At 37.8% G+C, this 16,386-nt stretch overlaps 1 protein-coding gene across 9 annotated transcripts in view; it reads right to left on the minus strand.

Moving 5' to 3' along the window:
- Positions 1 to 10,630: 10,630 nt before the first annotated feature.
- LOC117305120 (MAP kinase-activating death domain protein-like) overlaps positions 10,631 to 16,386 on the minus strand; it is a 90,842-nt gene continuing 85,086 nt past the window's right edge. For all 9 annotated transcript variants that reach the window (XM_033789883.1, XM_033789882.1, XM_033789886.1 and 6 more), the window contains 2 exons: positions 12,890 to 12,959; positions 10,631 to 11,287 (listed from right to left, as the gene is read on the minus strand). In XM_033789883.1, coding sequence (XP_033645774.1) covers positions 11,106 to 11,287; positions 12,890 to 12,959 — 252 coding nt within the window. In that variant the 3' untranslated portion in view covers positions 10,631 to 11,105. The remainder of the gene's footprint in view (positions 11,288 to 12,889; positions 12,960 to 16,386) is intronic.

A 16,386-nucleotide genomic window follows, 5' to 3' on the forward strand; every position in this document is an offset into this window, starting at 1 on the left:
TCCGCTCCATTGATCACACCTTTATCAGTCCACGAGGCCTGTGTGTTCTGCTCGGAATAGTGCATCGTTTGACTGTACGCGTGATTTCCATTCATGTTTTGACAAGTCTCTGGTCATTGTACTTACAGCGTAGTGCTAGTTTAATGGTGTACCAACATTTTACAATTGAAGTCCGCTCATATTCGGCGTCAAATTGTTCCCCTGTTCGCCCTTCTCATGGCTTAATTATCAAAACGGAATTAAAGACGAAGCTTCGCTGAGATGGCCACCTACTTCAGTGATTCGTATGACTTTTAATTATGTGAGAAAATGAAACCAGAAAAAGACGAACATTGGTTATGTTTGATCAAACACCGGGAAGTGGATTCGTGACATCGACTCGTGAAGGGTGTTTCTAACCGGCACTCACGGCAGTGTTTAGCGCGCTACACGGTAAAGCTTTGTGTGAAAATCATTGCTTTTCAAAATAAGTGTTTATTTAATGCCTAACAAAATCTAACGTGCATCCCAGTTATCGTAGTTGTATCTGTACCCGTGTCGTACACTTGCGAAACCTCTGTAATACTTAATAAATAAGTCTTTTACAGTTATTTACTTCACAAGTCTAAAATTAGTAAACTGTTGTTTCGTATAAAGTTTCCCCAAATCCAGTTAACCTTTTAAGAAGTTTACTCTTGAGTTAAACATCACAAGGATCACAAAACCTTCAAACTTTGCACATAGTTAGCTCTTTACTAATAAAATACATCGCTTTAATAAGTATTAACCTTAGCATTTATTTTCTCTGCAAAGAAAGGTATAAATGTAATAGATTTACACTTTTACTTTCTGTGAAAATTAAAAAGCTATCAACAATCTGTTCATAGATTTAATTTTCCTCGTGTTCTTCTTTCCCTCTGAACCTTCCCAAGCAATTTTAAACAAAAGTAAACCTTGTACAAACTTAAAACTTACTGTGTACATAGGCAATAGTGAGTAGATGAAACCGCCACTTTTTTGGAATGATGACGTCATTAATGACGTCATGACAAGGTTTTTAATGTTGAAAAAATACCATTTGCTTGTTGCTGTATCTCAACGAATATAAAAGCTATGATGTTCATACTTAGGCATCGAATAGATAAAGACTTGGACAACATTTGAACAAAAGTAAAGCTTGTACAAAATTAAAACTTACTATGTTCATAGGCAATAGTGAGTGGAATAAACCGCCACTTTTTTGGAATGATGACGTCATTGATGACGTCATGACAGGGTTTTTAATTTTGAAAAATGACCATTTGCTTGTTGCTGTATCTCAACGAATAGAAAAGCTATGATGTTCATATTTCAGCATCGGATAGATAAAGACTTGGACAATATTTGAAAAGTTAACGCCAAAATCGTACGACCTTAACTTCCGGGTCGTTACCCTGGGTCAAATTTCGCCTTCGTGTATTTTACATTAAAAAAAACAACTTTTGAGCTTTTAAACAAAAGTAAAGCTTGTACAAACTTAAAACTTACTATGTTCATAGGCAATAGTGAGTGGAAGAAACCGCCATATTTTGGGAATGATGGCGTCATTGATGACGTCATGACAGGGTTTTTAATTTTGAAAAATGACCATTTGCTTATTGCTGTATCTCAACGAATAAAAAAGCTATGATGTTCATATTTCAGCATCGGATAGATAAAGACTTGGACAATATTTGAAAAGTTAACGCCAAAATCGTACGACCTTAACTTCCGGGTCGTTACCCTGGGTCAAAGTTCGCCTTCGTGTATTTTACATGAAAAAAACAACTTTTGAGCTTTTAAACAAAAGTAAAGCTTGTACAAAACTAAAAACAACTTTTGAGCTTAACTACGGCATAACTCAAGATTGAACCTTGAAACTCAACAGATAGTTGTACCTTCAAAATGACGTTATCGGGTATTAAATAACAATAAAACAACGTTTAAAATTTGTAAAAATCATATGGCGCGAAAGTTTTTGGGGGAATTCCCAACAGCGCTCTCTTTTTGCACACCAAAGAGGGCGCTGTTGATTATCAAATCTGTGTACAGCATCAAGTGCAGGGGTGAGCTAGATTTTTAAAGGGCTTTCATAAGTTGCAAACAAAAAAACTGATGCCAATCTCACACAAACATATTGCATTTGTGAAGAAACAAGGCGTTCAAAAGTGTGATACAACTTTAACTATAAAATAACGACACATTGTATAAAAAACATCTTTATGGTTCAATGTTTTTGAACTACGTCATCACGTAACGTCCAACCGAACACCGTGTTTTTGTAATTAACAAAAAAACACTATGTCTAGCTCTTCTCCATCTTCTTCTTCTTCTTCACCATCAACTCTTATCTACAGCATAACTCAAGATTCAAGCCAAACTGAACCTTGAAACTCACCAGACGATTGAACCTCAATACGAAGACGGCACAGTTTTCAAATTGCAAGGTTTTTAAAGTTGAAAAGGGACCATTTTCGTTTTGCTGTATCTCAACGAATATGAAAGCTATGATGTTCAAAGTTTTCGCATCTGATAGACCTAGACTGGGGCAACATTTGAAAAGTTAACGCCAAAATCGTACGACCTTAGCATCCGGGTCGTTACCCTGGGTCGAAGTTCACCTTCGGGTTTTTTTCGTCAAAAAACAACTTTCGAGCTTTTCTACGGAATAACTCAAGATTGAGATTGAATGGAATATTGAAACTCAACAGATAGTTGAACCTCAGTATCAAGACAACACATACTTAATTACGTCATTATGACGTCATCGGGAATTGAATTACGTTAGATCAAAGTTTAATATTTATAAAAATCATAACTCAAAAACTATGATTCGGATTTTGACAATCTACACATCATCGGATAGATCATTAAAAGTTGGACAAATGCTTCACAGAACACGTAAAATAGTTTTAATACTTCAAGTGCAAAACAAAATTTGAAAATTTCATAAAATCTTATCGTATTCATGTTTTTAAAACTACTGATCATTTCAACGTAATTTTTATTTCAGATTGTAAAACAGCAATCCCGCTCAATCTTTTGCACAGAAATAACAAAATTTTGACCTTTACATCAGTCGAAAAGGGACGTCAAAGCACCTGTTGACCCACGCGTTTACCCCATTTTGATCAACAACGCACGCTATGTACGCTATCCAGTGCAAGCGCGGGAATTCCCAAAAGTGCTCTCTTTAGTCCAGCGAAAGAGGGCGCTGTAACGTTTTTAGTAACATCGAGCGCTGAGTGAATCGCGGTGAATCGCAATAGTTGAGTAATAATGAACAACGTCTCGCACCAAAACTACAAGTAGGAATACATTTGCATTGATGTTATAAGATACATTATACACCTTCAGATAGTCCATCACATAATTATAAAATGTTTACAAGTCATACATCAGCTGAAAGGTTTTAATGAACTAGTCAGGATGTACACAAATGAAATCAGTTTAAACTTGGCTTCTTGTTCAAACAAGAGGTTGAAAATAATTGGTCAAAGAAAAATAATTTCACAACCACACATTTGATTTTTTATATGTTTATACGTCATTGGGTAGGTATGTAACAACTTAAGAAACGATACACAACATTGACTATTAAACCTTGACCTCCAGTTAAACAGGAAGATGCAGTTAATCATTTGAAAAAATATTACTCCAGAACCAGAAATTAGTTGTTTATTATCTGAACGTCGTCAGATAAGGCTTTGAAAAACATTACTAACGCTATAATTTGTGACCTGACAAAATTGTCTTCCGGTTAAAACCGGATGTTTAATATTTGAAAAAAATCATAACATCTGAACCATACATTGGATTTTTTCAATCTATGCATCATCTGAAAGGTCTTAATAGACTTATCACGTGCTATACAATATGCGACCCTGTTTGACCTTGACCTCCAGTTAAAGTTGGAAACTGATATATAATGTTTGAAAAATAAAAAAATCCTAAACCACATGATTTGATTTTTATCATCTATACGTCAAAAGAAAAAACTCAAAAGACATCACCAACGCTACCAAGTGTGACCTCATTTGACAGTACCTTCCGGTTCAAAACGGAAGTTGAAACTTTATATTTGAAAAAATCATAACTTCTAAACCAAATATTGGATTTTTACAACCCATCCATCATTTAAAAGGTCTTAATAAACTTATCACGCACTACATAAAAAGTAACCCCTATTTGACCTTTTATCCGATGCAAACCGGAAGTTGGTGTTTAATTTGTAAACAAATCATAACTCCTTAACCAGTCATTGGATTGATGAGGTAAATGTTGTCACCATTTCATTCACTCACTCACCACGAACACCTTGTTTTTGTAGTAAACAAAAACTGTACATGTACCTCTAGTTTTACTTAAAAATCATTGATAAACGCCAAAATATAACAGTTGCTGAGTTAAATTTTGCAAAGACACACTGGGGTGGGGTATCCGCAAGAAGTTATTACGCAAATTCGGCTTTTAGGGGTGGCTCAACAATTTAAAAGTTTATTCCCTGGGCAGGGAAAAGGGAAGAGCGGCCTTCTTGTTTTTCTAATAGTCCAATCTGGAAATTGCGTTTTGACGGTGCAAATTGACCAAGTTGAGCATCTTGAATAACTTTTCTGTGTGGAGGCATGCAAAATATGCAAAACCTTGGAAATTACAACTTTTTGGTGCAAAAGTGACATCATAATTAGATCAAAATTCGTTGATAAATGCTAAAATATAACAGTGGTGAAGTTTATTTTTGCACCGGCACACTCGGGTTGGTTATCCGCAAGAAGTAATCACGCTAATTCGGCTTTTCAGGGTGGCGCGAAAATGAAAAAGTTGATTCCCCTTGCAGGGAAAAGGGAAGAGCTGCCATCTTGTTTTTCAAAAGTCAACTCTAGAAATCACATATTGACAGTGCAAATCGACCAAGTTGAGCATCCTGAACAACTTTCCTGTGTGGAGGCATGCAAAATTCGCAAAACCATGGAAATTACAACTTTTTGGTGCAAAAGTGACATCATAATTTTACTTAAAAATCATTGATAAACGCCAAAATATAACAGTTGCTGAGTTAAATTTTGCAAAGGCACACTGGGGTGGGGTAACCGCAAGAAGTTATCACGCAAATTCGGCTTTTAGGGGTGGCTCAACAGTTTAAATGTTTATTCCCTAGGCAGGGAAAAGGGAAGAGCGGCCTTCTTGTTTTTCTAATAGTCCAATCTGGAAATTGCGTTTTGACGGTGCAAATTGACCAAGTTGAGCATCCTGAACAACTTTCCTGTGTGGAGGCATGCAAACTTCGCAAAACCTTGGGAACTACAACTTTTTGGTGCAAAAGTGACGTCATAATTTTACCATAATCGTTGATTACTGCCAAGTGTTACAGTGGCGGAGTTCAAATTTGCACCAGCACACTCGCGTGGGGTATTTGCAAGAAGTAATCACGCTCATTCGGCTTTTCGGGGTGGCTCGAAAATTAAAAAGTTTATTACCCGGGCAGGGAACATGGACGAGCGGCCATCTTGTTTTTCAAAAAGTCAACTCTGGAAATCGCATTTTGACGGTGCAAATCGACCAAGTTGAGCATCCTGAACAACTTTCCTGTGTGGAGGCATGCAAACTTCGCAAAACCTTGGGAATTACAACTTTTTGGTGCAAAAGAGACGTCAAAAGCTCAAAATCAAGTTCGTCGAAAATTACTTCTTTCTCGAAAACTACGTCACTTCAGAGGGAGCTGTTTCTCACATTTGTTTATGCTACCAACCTCTCCCCATTACCTGCAATCAAGAAAAGTTTTAAGATATTAATTATTTTGAGTAATTACCAATAGTGTCCACTGCCTTTAAAGGAACACGTTGCCTTGCATCGGACCAGTTGGTCTATAAAAAGCGTTTATAACCGTTTGTTATAAAATGCATATGGTTGGAAAGATGTTTTAAAAGTAGAATACAAGGATCCACACAAATTTGCCTCGAAAAGGTTTTCCTTTTACTTTGGGAACTAACACGGCTGGGCATTTATCCACAAATGGCCGACCGTGTTAGTCGACGAGGTAAAAGGACAACGGTGCAATTTCAAGGCATATCTGTGTGGATCTTTGTATTCTACTTTTACAACATCTTTTTACCCATATGCAATAAAAACGGTTACAAACGCTTTTCAAAGACCAACTCGACCGATCCAAGGCAACGTGTTCCTTTAAATGAAATCCAGCAAAGGTCACGACTTGACATTTTCGTTCAAGCAGGGGCCAATTTCATAGAGCTGCTTAAGCAGAAAATTTGCTTAAGCACGAAAATAGCTCGCTTATTTTCCACATGCTACTGGCAAAAATGTCATGCCATATACATTGCTTGTGACTGGTATTTATTAGCATAACAATTGAGTGGAGTCTTGGCTGGTAATCTGATTTTACTAAGCAAGGATTTTGTTGCGTAAGCAAAATTTTATGCTTAAGCAGCTTTATGAAATTGGGCCCACAGGTCTATTCATAAATGTATATTTGGTTAAAAGGCATATTTAAAGGCAGTGGACACTATTGGTAATTACTCAAACTATTTATTAGCAAAAACCTTTCTTGGTGACAGGTAACGGGGAGAGGTTGATGGTATAAAACATTGTGAGAAACGGCTCCTCTGAAGTGCCATAGTTTTCGAGAAAGAAGTAATTTTCCACGAATTTGATTTTGAGACCTCAGGTTTAGAACTTGAGGTCTCGAAATCAACCATACAACTTCGTGTGACAAAGGTGTTTTTTCCTTTCATTATTATCTCGCAACTTTGATGATCGATTGAGCTCAAATTTTCACAGGTTTGTTATTTTATGCACATGTTGAGATACACCAACTGTGAAGGCTAGTCTTTGACAATTACCAATAGTGTCCACTGCCTTTAAGTATGAAACTCTGTTAAACCATGGCTAGTTTATTGCTCCATGGTTAAACCATGGTGGAAGGAAGAGAAGGAGCTCAATCGAAGGGACTTCAAAAGTCGAACCCGTGGTACCGCGGTCGTTTAGCAACACCTCGTAATCACCCACATACCTTATACAGACAATGGGCGACCTGGCGTATGTGAGTTTGCGCGTGCGCACTTGGTTCTTCACTCAACTAAGGTGTTGTATGTCGTATGGATATAATACAGAAAAACAACAGAATTGAATACCAACCACCCTCGTGTGCTACTACCCACATTTTGAACCACTGCTAGTGACAGGAAAGTCACATAAAATGTAAAAATATGCCATGATATTTCCGTGAAACACCACAAACGGTAAATAAGAACGTGTTTAGTCACAATTCTTGTCTCCAGTAATTCAACTTTACACGTAGGCAACGGCGCTGACTGGCGGTACCACACCTTCTGTACAAAGAGATCTAATCCTGCTTGTTAATCGGCCGTCCAGCTGGAGTTCTCCTATCTTTGTCCACTGGTCAGACAGGGGCATTGTCAGAGTATTCTTTTATTACTCTGCGGTTTTGCGGATCGTTTGAGCTCCTTCTCTTCCATGGTTAAACTTATTAGTTTTCCGAAGTAATTGAGCTTTGTTTCAATGTTTCAATGACTGGTACAGTTTTTGGATATGTACTCTAGGCTAAAACGGCATGGCGAGATCGATCACCGCTGGGAGCGAGGTTGTTGGCTAACAAAAAACAAACCTAAACCAAAAGCAAGTCTGCACACTGTTCTCACATTAAATCATCTTGTTTTGACGTTTTTATTACATAAACTAGAACAATTTTAAACCCAGGACAAAGGAATTTCTTAGTACTATTTTTATACACGAATATGTTAATACTGATTACATTGCACATATGTAAACAACGAACTTGCTTCATGTTAAATAAAAAGTTAACTGCCCTGCAGCCCCTCCCGACCAGACACTGTGAATACAAAAAGTAGTTGGCTTGCTTATTATATTATTGCAAGTGCTTAAGTTTAGTGCTTTTCTAAAGGGAAATTAGGGGGAAATGCATCTACTTCTTGACTACAAATTGTTGATAGTTATGTCAACAATTGAATAATTCCCTGAAACAGTTTCGTTTATCGAAGGACAAATATAGGCCATTAGATACATATCAAGTTTGATGTACATGCACAACATCATTTACTAGTTGTCTAGTTGTGGGTGCAAAACTCAACAGATGAATACAACCGTATGGTTAAATAAAGATGGTTTCGTGAATGATTAATAAACAGTGATCACAAAACTACATATAATATGAATGTCGTTTTACAACAGAGAACATAGAATCAGCTGTTGCTAACTGGATCTATGGTATAAATGCAAAAACAAAGGTTAATAGCCTGAGGTTTCGACCCTAGCAGAGTCTTTCTCAAATACTAATACAGGGAAATCATTACCCACATTACACATTAACAATGAAAACTACCTTAAAAACTGTCCCAATACATCCAGGTACTCCTAGAACTATCTCGGTTTGGTCTCCCGCTACGGGAGACGATGTAACGGGAGATGATAGCGGAAAACTAAACCGTAATAGTTCTAGGTGATAACATCCAGGAAGCTTTTATTGAGTCAACGGGACATGGAATACATGAAGCGATCTGCTGCACTGCATGATTTCACGAAATTGAATTACACCTGTGTAATATATTTAGTATTTGAGTCGTTATATCTAACCATAAAACAAAAGCAAAATTTGTTTGAAATGTTTAGATTATCTGAAGGGACCTACATAATACACTAATCCACTACAGCACTTAAAGTTATGGTACAATTAATTGGATAATTACACCTGCTATTATAAGAAAACATAACAGAATCCAGAACTTTGATAACAATACTCGTTGTTGCCACAAAGAAAGGAATGCTTTTAGTCTAAATAATCTTTTTTAACATTGGGATACAAAAAGCCTTGGGGCCTGTATAGAGGTTTATTAAAGAAACAAAGCATGATTGGGAACAGTATAATCTTCAATTAGTATAAAAGAAAAATAATTTATAACTAGATCCTAGAAAGTTGTCCCAATAAGAGCATTCCAACATTGTTAACTAAATTTATATATGGTGAAGTAAAGATTCAACATAATAATAATAATAATAATATCAAAGTCTTATCTAGCGCACGTACATTGTATCTACCAAACAAGGTACTCAAGGCGCATATATAAACTTTCAGAAAGATAGGTAATTGCAGTGATGAATTGTGAGACCCAATTATTTAGCACCTTATAAGGGTTTACAAGGTGCTACGGCGCATACAACAACCACAGCCAGGAACCCCGGGGCGAACCCCTTCTCTTTTTGAAAAGTGCACTGGGTTCTTTTACATGCATTACACAACACATGGGACCAACGGCTTTACGTCCCATCCGAAGGACGAAGCAATGGTCAAGTGTCTTGCTTAAGGACACAAATGTCACAGCTAGGGATTCGAACCCACACTCTACTCAGAAACAATAGAGTTTGAATTTGGTGCTCTTAACCACTCGACCACGACACTTTAAAAGCCTTCAATGACAAGACTCTATTTGCAGGTCCAGAAGGTCAGAAAGTCAGAAAGTCGTGGTGGGAAATAAAATAGCTTTACTAATAAATCTTATATATCCTACACATTTAAATTAATTTCAACTACTGTTATCTTTTAGCATTAACACCATTTGAAGATGACTCCTACCATGCTATAGCATACCATCATTTGTTAAACTTGGCATTGTAGGTGTAGTTGATGTACGTGTATCAACAATTCTAACAATAAAAGGATGGTATAAGAAAACGGGTTTGTTTGAATTCATCAATGGATCTATGACAACATCATCCAACGAACACTTGAGCTTTCCTAACAGGCATTAGACGCAGGAAAAGTTTGGGTTTAAAATATCCAAGTTGAAAAAAATTAACTCTACCTTGATTCATGTGCAAAATGAAAAACTACAACCTTCAATATCATGTGAAGGGTCTTTCAGTACAAACCACTATTTGTTGAATAGAAATAAATGATCCATTAATAAACTGCATGGGAAAATCACTGCAGCCTCTGAATCAATGTGCTGGTGTCGCATGCAATTATATCATCTATGCAATACATATCCAAGGACGTTATTGCGTGCATATGCAAAACCGTCCGCCGGCTGGTTTTGAATAAGGGAATAAAAGGGTAGCGCAATTTCTTAAACTGTTGTTTAAAACTGCCAGAGCCGTGGCTTTGCGTTAAGGCCCGAGCTGACAGCCACGACCCTGCAAGGTTTTAACCGACAGTTTAAGAATGTGTCACTATTTTTTTGACAGCCGTGAAATCAAGCAAAGAATTTTGCAATGTGAATCTCCATGCTGCATGTGCACACATCAGTCAGTGCATGCAGGTTCGGTAGCTTATGCACACACATGTACATTGACACACATACATGTATACAGGTACGTCCTACGGTTTTGCATAGCCACGGACACGATTGCATACTATGCAAAAGTGTCTGGAGCGGACAGCATCGCCTGGTGGACACGATTGCATCTGACACCAGCGCTCTACCAACTTATTAGCAGATCTTTGTTCGGGTGGTGTTTTCATGCAGTGTGTTTTAAAGTGCAATTATCAAGTTCCAAATGCTGGAGTCATCATAGTCTTGAAGTCAAGACGGTAATTGTTAAGCGCGGTGTGTAGTAACGACTGTTGCATGTGTAACATCGCACTGTGACTGTTGCATGAACGGCAGACAAATAGGCAGTGCCTAACTACTTGTAGGCAGCGCCTAACGACTTGTCATCCAGTTTAGAGTCATCATAGCTTATATTGTAAACATCTTTAGAGCAAGCCTTGTGTGAGTGTTGGCTTAAACACCAATCCAGGATGCGTCGTAATAAAAACTGCTTAGATACAAAGACAAAATTGGGCAACAATATGTAATGACCACTAGCGATGAAAAGACATTGATTCTGCCACCCTCCTTCCATGCTCCTACTCACTGACCTATCAGTACTATTCACATTAATAGATATACAATACAGGCAGGAGTAATGCTATAATGGGCTCATGTATTCTACACAATGTCACCAATGCACAGTTTGGAAACATACAAGGGCTTATCAAACGAAAACAAACAAAGTTTTTGTTTTTCTAAAGATATTGATCTATTTGTAGATTCTCCAATATTGTGTTTTCTTTCTTAAGGAGAGTGGAGAAATTGGCGCCTTCTGCCAGCCATTCTTGCTTCTAACTCTTTGCGTGTGTAGCTGTCGGCACTCTTGGCAGCTGCTATGTAGGAAAACACACACAGCATAGCGTAACCAATGTCATGCGCCATGTTAGACTGGAACTTGTGGCGAACAGTGCTCTTCTGCTTTGGGTCTGTGATACAAAACAAAAAGGGAGAGAATTAAACACAAACCTCAGAATTTATTAACCAACAAAAATTAATAAACCAACACATCAGTGAGCGCTAACTGCTTACATCAATGTAAAGCGCATTGATACGATTATTGTAAAATGGGCTATATAAGAATTGGTTATTATTATTATTATTATTATTATTATTATTATTATTATTATTATTATTATTATGATGCAGAATCAAACCCAATGTTTTACTCCAAGACAATCATGCCTTTATTTCTTCACTTAAAGGATTGGGGTACTTGTTGTATCCCAAACACAATGTCCACAGATTTACATTAAACTTACACAGTATGAAGATAATGATAGTCGAAAGCTTCCCTGAAAAAATTAGTTGCTGAAGTGCTGTAGTTTTTGAGAAATGAGTAAAACAATGTCATGCAAATATGTTTTTACATGCTAAAATAAATTTTTCGTCTCATGATCACTGAGACGAAAATTATATTCATGACATTGTTTAACTCATTTATCAAAAACTACAGCACCTCAGCAACTAATATTATCAGGGAAGTTTTCTACTATCATTATCTTCAAACTGTGTAAGTTGAGTGTAAATCTGTAGACATTGTGTTTTTTGTCACAAAAAGTACAGAGACCCTTTAACATCCACAATGAAAACAAGAATTCTCCCCAACTCTACACAGACCTTTTATTCTATTCAAAAGAAAATCATTGTACAGCTTTTTCTCCTAACCAGGTAAGATAATTGCAAATGGATGTGAACTTCATGTGACACTCCTAACCAGGTAAGATAATTGCAAATGGATGTGAACTTCATGTGACACTCCTAACCAGGTAAGATAATTGCAAATGGATGTGAACTTCATGTGACACTCCTAACCAGGTAAGATAGTTGCAAATGGATGTGAACTTCATGTGACACTCCTAACCAGGTAAGATAATTGCAAATGGATGTGAACTTCATGTGACACTCCTAACCAGGTAAGATAATTGCAAATGGATGTGAACTTCATGTGACAGTAAAGATTTGTTGACAAGAATAACAAAAATGTGACCCGCTCTGTAATAATTGGGTGTATCGCGTTGCTGAGTTACTCCCGTTTGAAATTAGCCAATAACGATTTTTTTGTTTAACAAATTAAAAGTAAGTGCTGTTTTAAACTACCATTTCGCAACAAAGGGATACAAATAAGACATACATGTAAGTATGATCACAAAACTACTGTATTCATAGCTTTATTGCCTTAAAATAAGTGTTCTGAAAGTTTACCATGCAAACAAGTGGGGGGGGGGAATAATTATATTTTCCACATTGAACTGTCCCTTAATCTCGGACTCATTTTCACAGAGTGGGTCACAATACGGAAAGGTTTTCCGATAATAGTATGCTCTGATTACTTCTGGAGACAAAAGTTACAAAGATATCAAAGCCTGATCAGAGCATTATGATGCTGTCTTCAGGTGGACATCTTCTTTTGACTGCCGAGGATGAAATGTCCTAAGATGAAACAAAATCCAACACGAGGCTGACAAGAACGGATAAGGTTATCATATCCGTATCTTTATCTGCGAAACCTCTCTATTGCCTGTACTTACCATATTCAGCCAACATGAAGATATCTTTCTTCGTCTTGTACTCTTTGATATCCTTCAGCTCAATAAACCACTAAAGAGAATCAAAGAAAAACAACAACTTAGTTTTCCATCAGTAAGACCACATGGTATGATTCCATGAGAACTTGCGCTCAGTGAAAGAGTTGGTTTCAGGGTTTGCCTGGCAGCAAAAGATGTGTTGTTTATGATAACTTGCATCTTTCTATATCAATATAAGGCGTATTGCAAGGGGTTTATGGAGTAGATCAGTCCCATCATTAGCATTGTACAAACAACTGGAAATTAAAAAAGCTGCTTTGGATGAACTTGTGTTGAATTTATTTCCTAAACAATCATGTTTACATTGATAATGGACTAGACTTGCTGGCCCACTCATTTGCTACTAAAAGCTAATAAGATTGGAAAGGTATCATGCTCTTTAGCATCGTTTATCTGCAAGAGAGATAGAAGATACAAAAATAGCTGAGGACCACTTGCTTTAGAAACTTCTTCCCTGGCAAAATCTCGTGAAGCATTTTAGCATAAAATCTATTGCAAACACAACTACATTTGGCAAACCAAATATGTATCCTAAGTAAACAAGGTAATTGCATTGTTTCACCCGTCTGCTAGCAAGAACATGTTGCAAGTTAGCATATGCCCTTTGCAAAATGCGCTGTAAGCTGCAACTAGAAATATAGACCTGCTGCTACTGGGAGCTACCTATGTACAACTTTCTGTTCATCTTGGATCATAAATTCACAATCTAGAAATGATGAGCCAAATGGTATCCAAGTAAAAGAGACTAACAAGAGCACCCTGTGTGAATCGATCAGAAAATGACACCAGCATTTAAAGTAAGAATAGTGGGTAAACTACAAGGTATTCATGCATAACCTCATACACTGGTCAGTATTCCTTCACAACCAACAGACTGACCTAATACAGTGGTCAGTATTCCTTTGCAACAACCAACAGACTGACCTAATACAGTGGTCAGTATTCCTTTGCAACAACCAACAGACTGACCTAATACAGTGGTCAGTATTCCTTTGCAACAACCAACAGACTGACCTAATACATTGGTCAGTATTCCTTTACATCAACCTACAGACTGACCTAATACAGTGGTCAGTATTCCTTTGCAACAACCAACAGACTGACCTGATACAGTGGTCAGTATTCCTTCACAACAACCAACAGACTGACCTAATACAGTGGTCAGTATTCCTTCACAACAACCAACAGACTGACCTAATACAGTGGTCAGTATTCCTTTGCAACAACCAACAGACTGACCTAATACACTGGTCAGTATTCCTTCACAACCAACAGACTGACCTAATACAGTGGTCAGTATTCCTTTGCAACAACCAACAGACTGACCTAATACAGTGGTCAGTATTCCTTTGCAACAACCAACAGACTGACCTAATACAGTGGTCAGTATTCCTTTGCAACAACCAACAGACTGACCTAATACATTGGTCAGTATTCCTTTACATCAACCTACAGACTGACCTAATACAGTGGTCAGTATTCCTTTGCAACAACCAACAGACTGACCTGATACAGTGGTCAGTATTCCTTCACAACAACCAACAGACTGACCTAATACAGTGGTCAGTATTCCTTTGCAACAACCAACAGACTGACCTAATACAGTGATCAGTATTCCTTTGCAACAACCAACATACTGACCTAATACAGTGGTCAGTATTCCTTTGCAACACCACTACAGACTGACCAAATACAGTGGTCAGTATTCCTTCACAACACCACTACAGACTGACCTAATACAGTGGTCAGTATTCCTTCACAACAACCTACAGACTGACTTAATACAGTGGTCAGTATTCCTTCACAACAACCAACCGACTAACCTAACACAGTGATCAGTATTCCTTCACAACAACCTACAGACTGACCTAAACAGTGGTCAGTATTCCTTTGCAACAACCAACAGACTGACCTAATACAGTGGTCAGTATTCCTTCACAACAACCAACAGACTGACCTAATACAGTGGTCAGTAGTCCTTTGCAACAACCAACAGACTGACCTAATAGAGTGGTCAGTATTCCTTTGCAACAACCAACAGACTGACCCAATACAGTGGTCAGTATTCCTTTGCAACAACCAACAAACTGACCTAATACAGTGGTCAGTATTCCTTTGCAACAACCAACAGACTGACCTAATACAGTGGTCAGTATTCCTTTGCAACAACCAACAGACTGACCTAATACAGTGGTCAGTATTCCTTTGCAACAACCAACAGACTGACCTAATACAGTGGTCAGTATTCCTTTGCAACAACCAACAGACTGACCTAATACAGTGATCAGTATTCCTTTGCAACAACCACCAGACTGACCTAATACAGTGGTCAGTATTCCTTAACAACAACATACAGACTGACCTAAAACAGTGGTCAGTATTCCTTTACATCAACCTACAGACTGACCTAATACAGTGGTCAGTATTCCTTCACAACAACCTACAGACTGACCTAATACAGTGGTCAGTATTCCTTCACATCAACCTACAGACTGACCTAATACAGTGGTCAGTATTCCTTCACAACACCACTACAGACTTTCCTTGTTGTTAATTCACTCAGTATTGGCACCCTTTGGGTTCATACAAGTGTTCAGGACTTCTCTGTCATGTAACAGTGGTCAGTATTCCTTTGCAACACCACTACAGACTGACCAAATACAGTGGTCAGTATTCCTTCACAAAACCACTACAGACTGACCTAATACAGTGGTCAGTATTCCTTCACAACAACCTACAGACTGACCTAATACAGTGGTCAGTATTCCTTTGCAACAACCAACAGACTGACCTAATACAGTGGTCAGTATGCCTTCACAACAACATACAGACTGACCTAATACAGTGGTCAGTATTCCTTCACAACAACATACAGACTGACCTAATACAGTGGTAAGTATTTCTTTGCAACAACCTACAGACTGACCAAATACAGTGGTCGGTATTCCTTCACAACAACATACAGACTGACCTAATACAGTGGTCAGTATTCCTTTGCAACAACCAACAGACTGACCTAATACAGTGGTCAGTATTCCTTAACAACAACATACAGACTGACCTAAAACAGTGGTCAGTATTCCTTTACATCAACCTACAGACTGACCTAATACAGTGGTCAGTATTCCTTCACAACAACCTACAGACTGACCAAATACAGTGGTCAGTATTCCTTCGCAACAACCTACAGACTGACCTAATACAGTGGTCAGTATTCCTTCACATCAACCTACAGACTGACCTAATACAGTGGTCAGTATTCCTTCACAACACCACTACAGACTTTCCTTGTTGTTAATTCACTCAGTATTGGCACCCTTTGGGTTCATACAAGTGTTCAGGACTTCTCTGTCTGTAAGTGGAGCTATGTTTTGAATAGTGAGACCCATTTCTTCGGCACCTTTTAACGGTTTACAATGTGCTGTGGCGGATTCAACAAA

Source organism: Asterias rubens, chromosome 22 (assembly GCF_902459465.1).
Source record: "Asterias rubens chromosome 22, eAstRub1.3, whole genome shotgun sequence".
NCBI lineage: Eukaryota > Metazoa > Echinodermata > Asteroidea > Forcipulatida > Asteriidae > Asterias > Asterias rubens.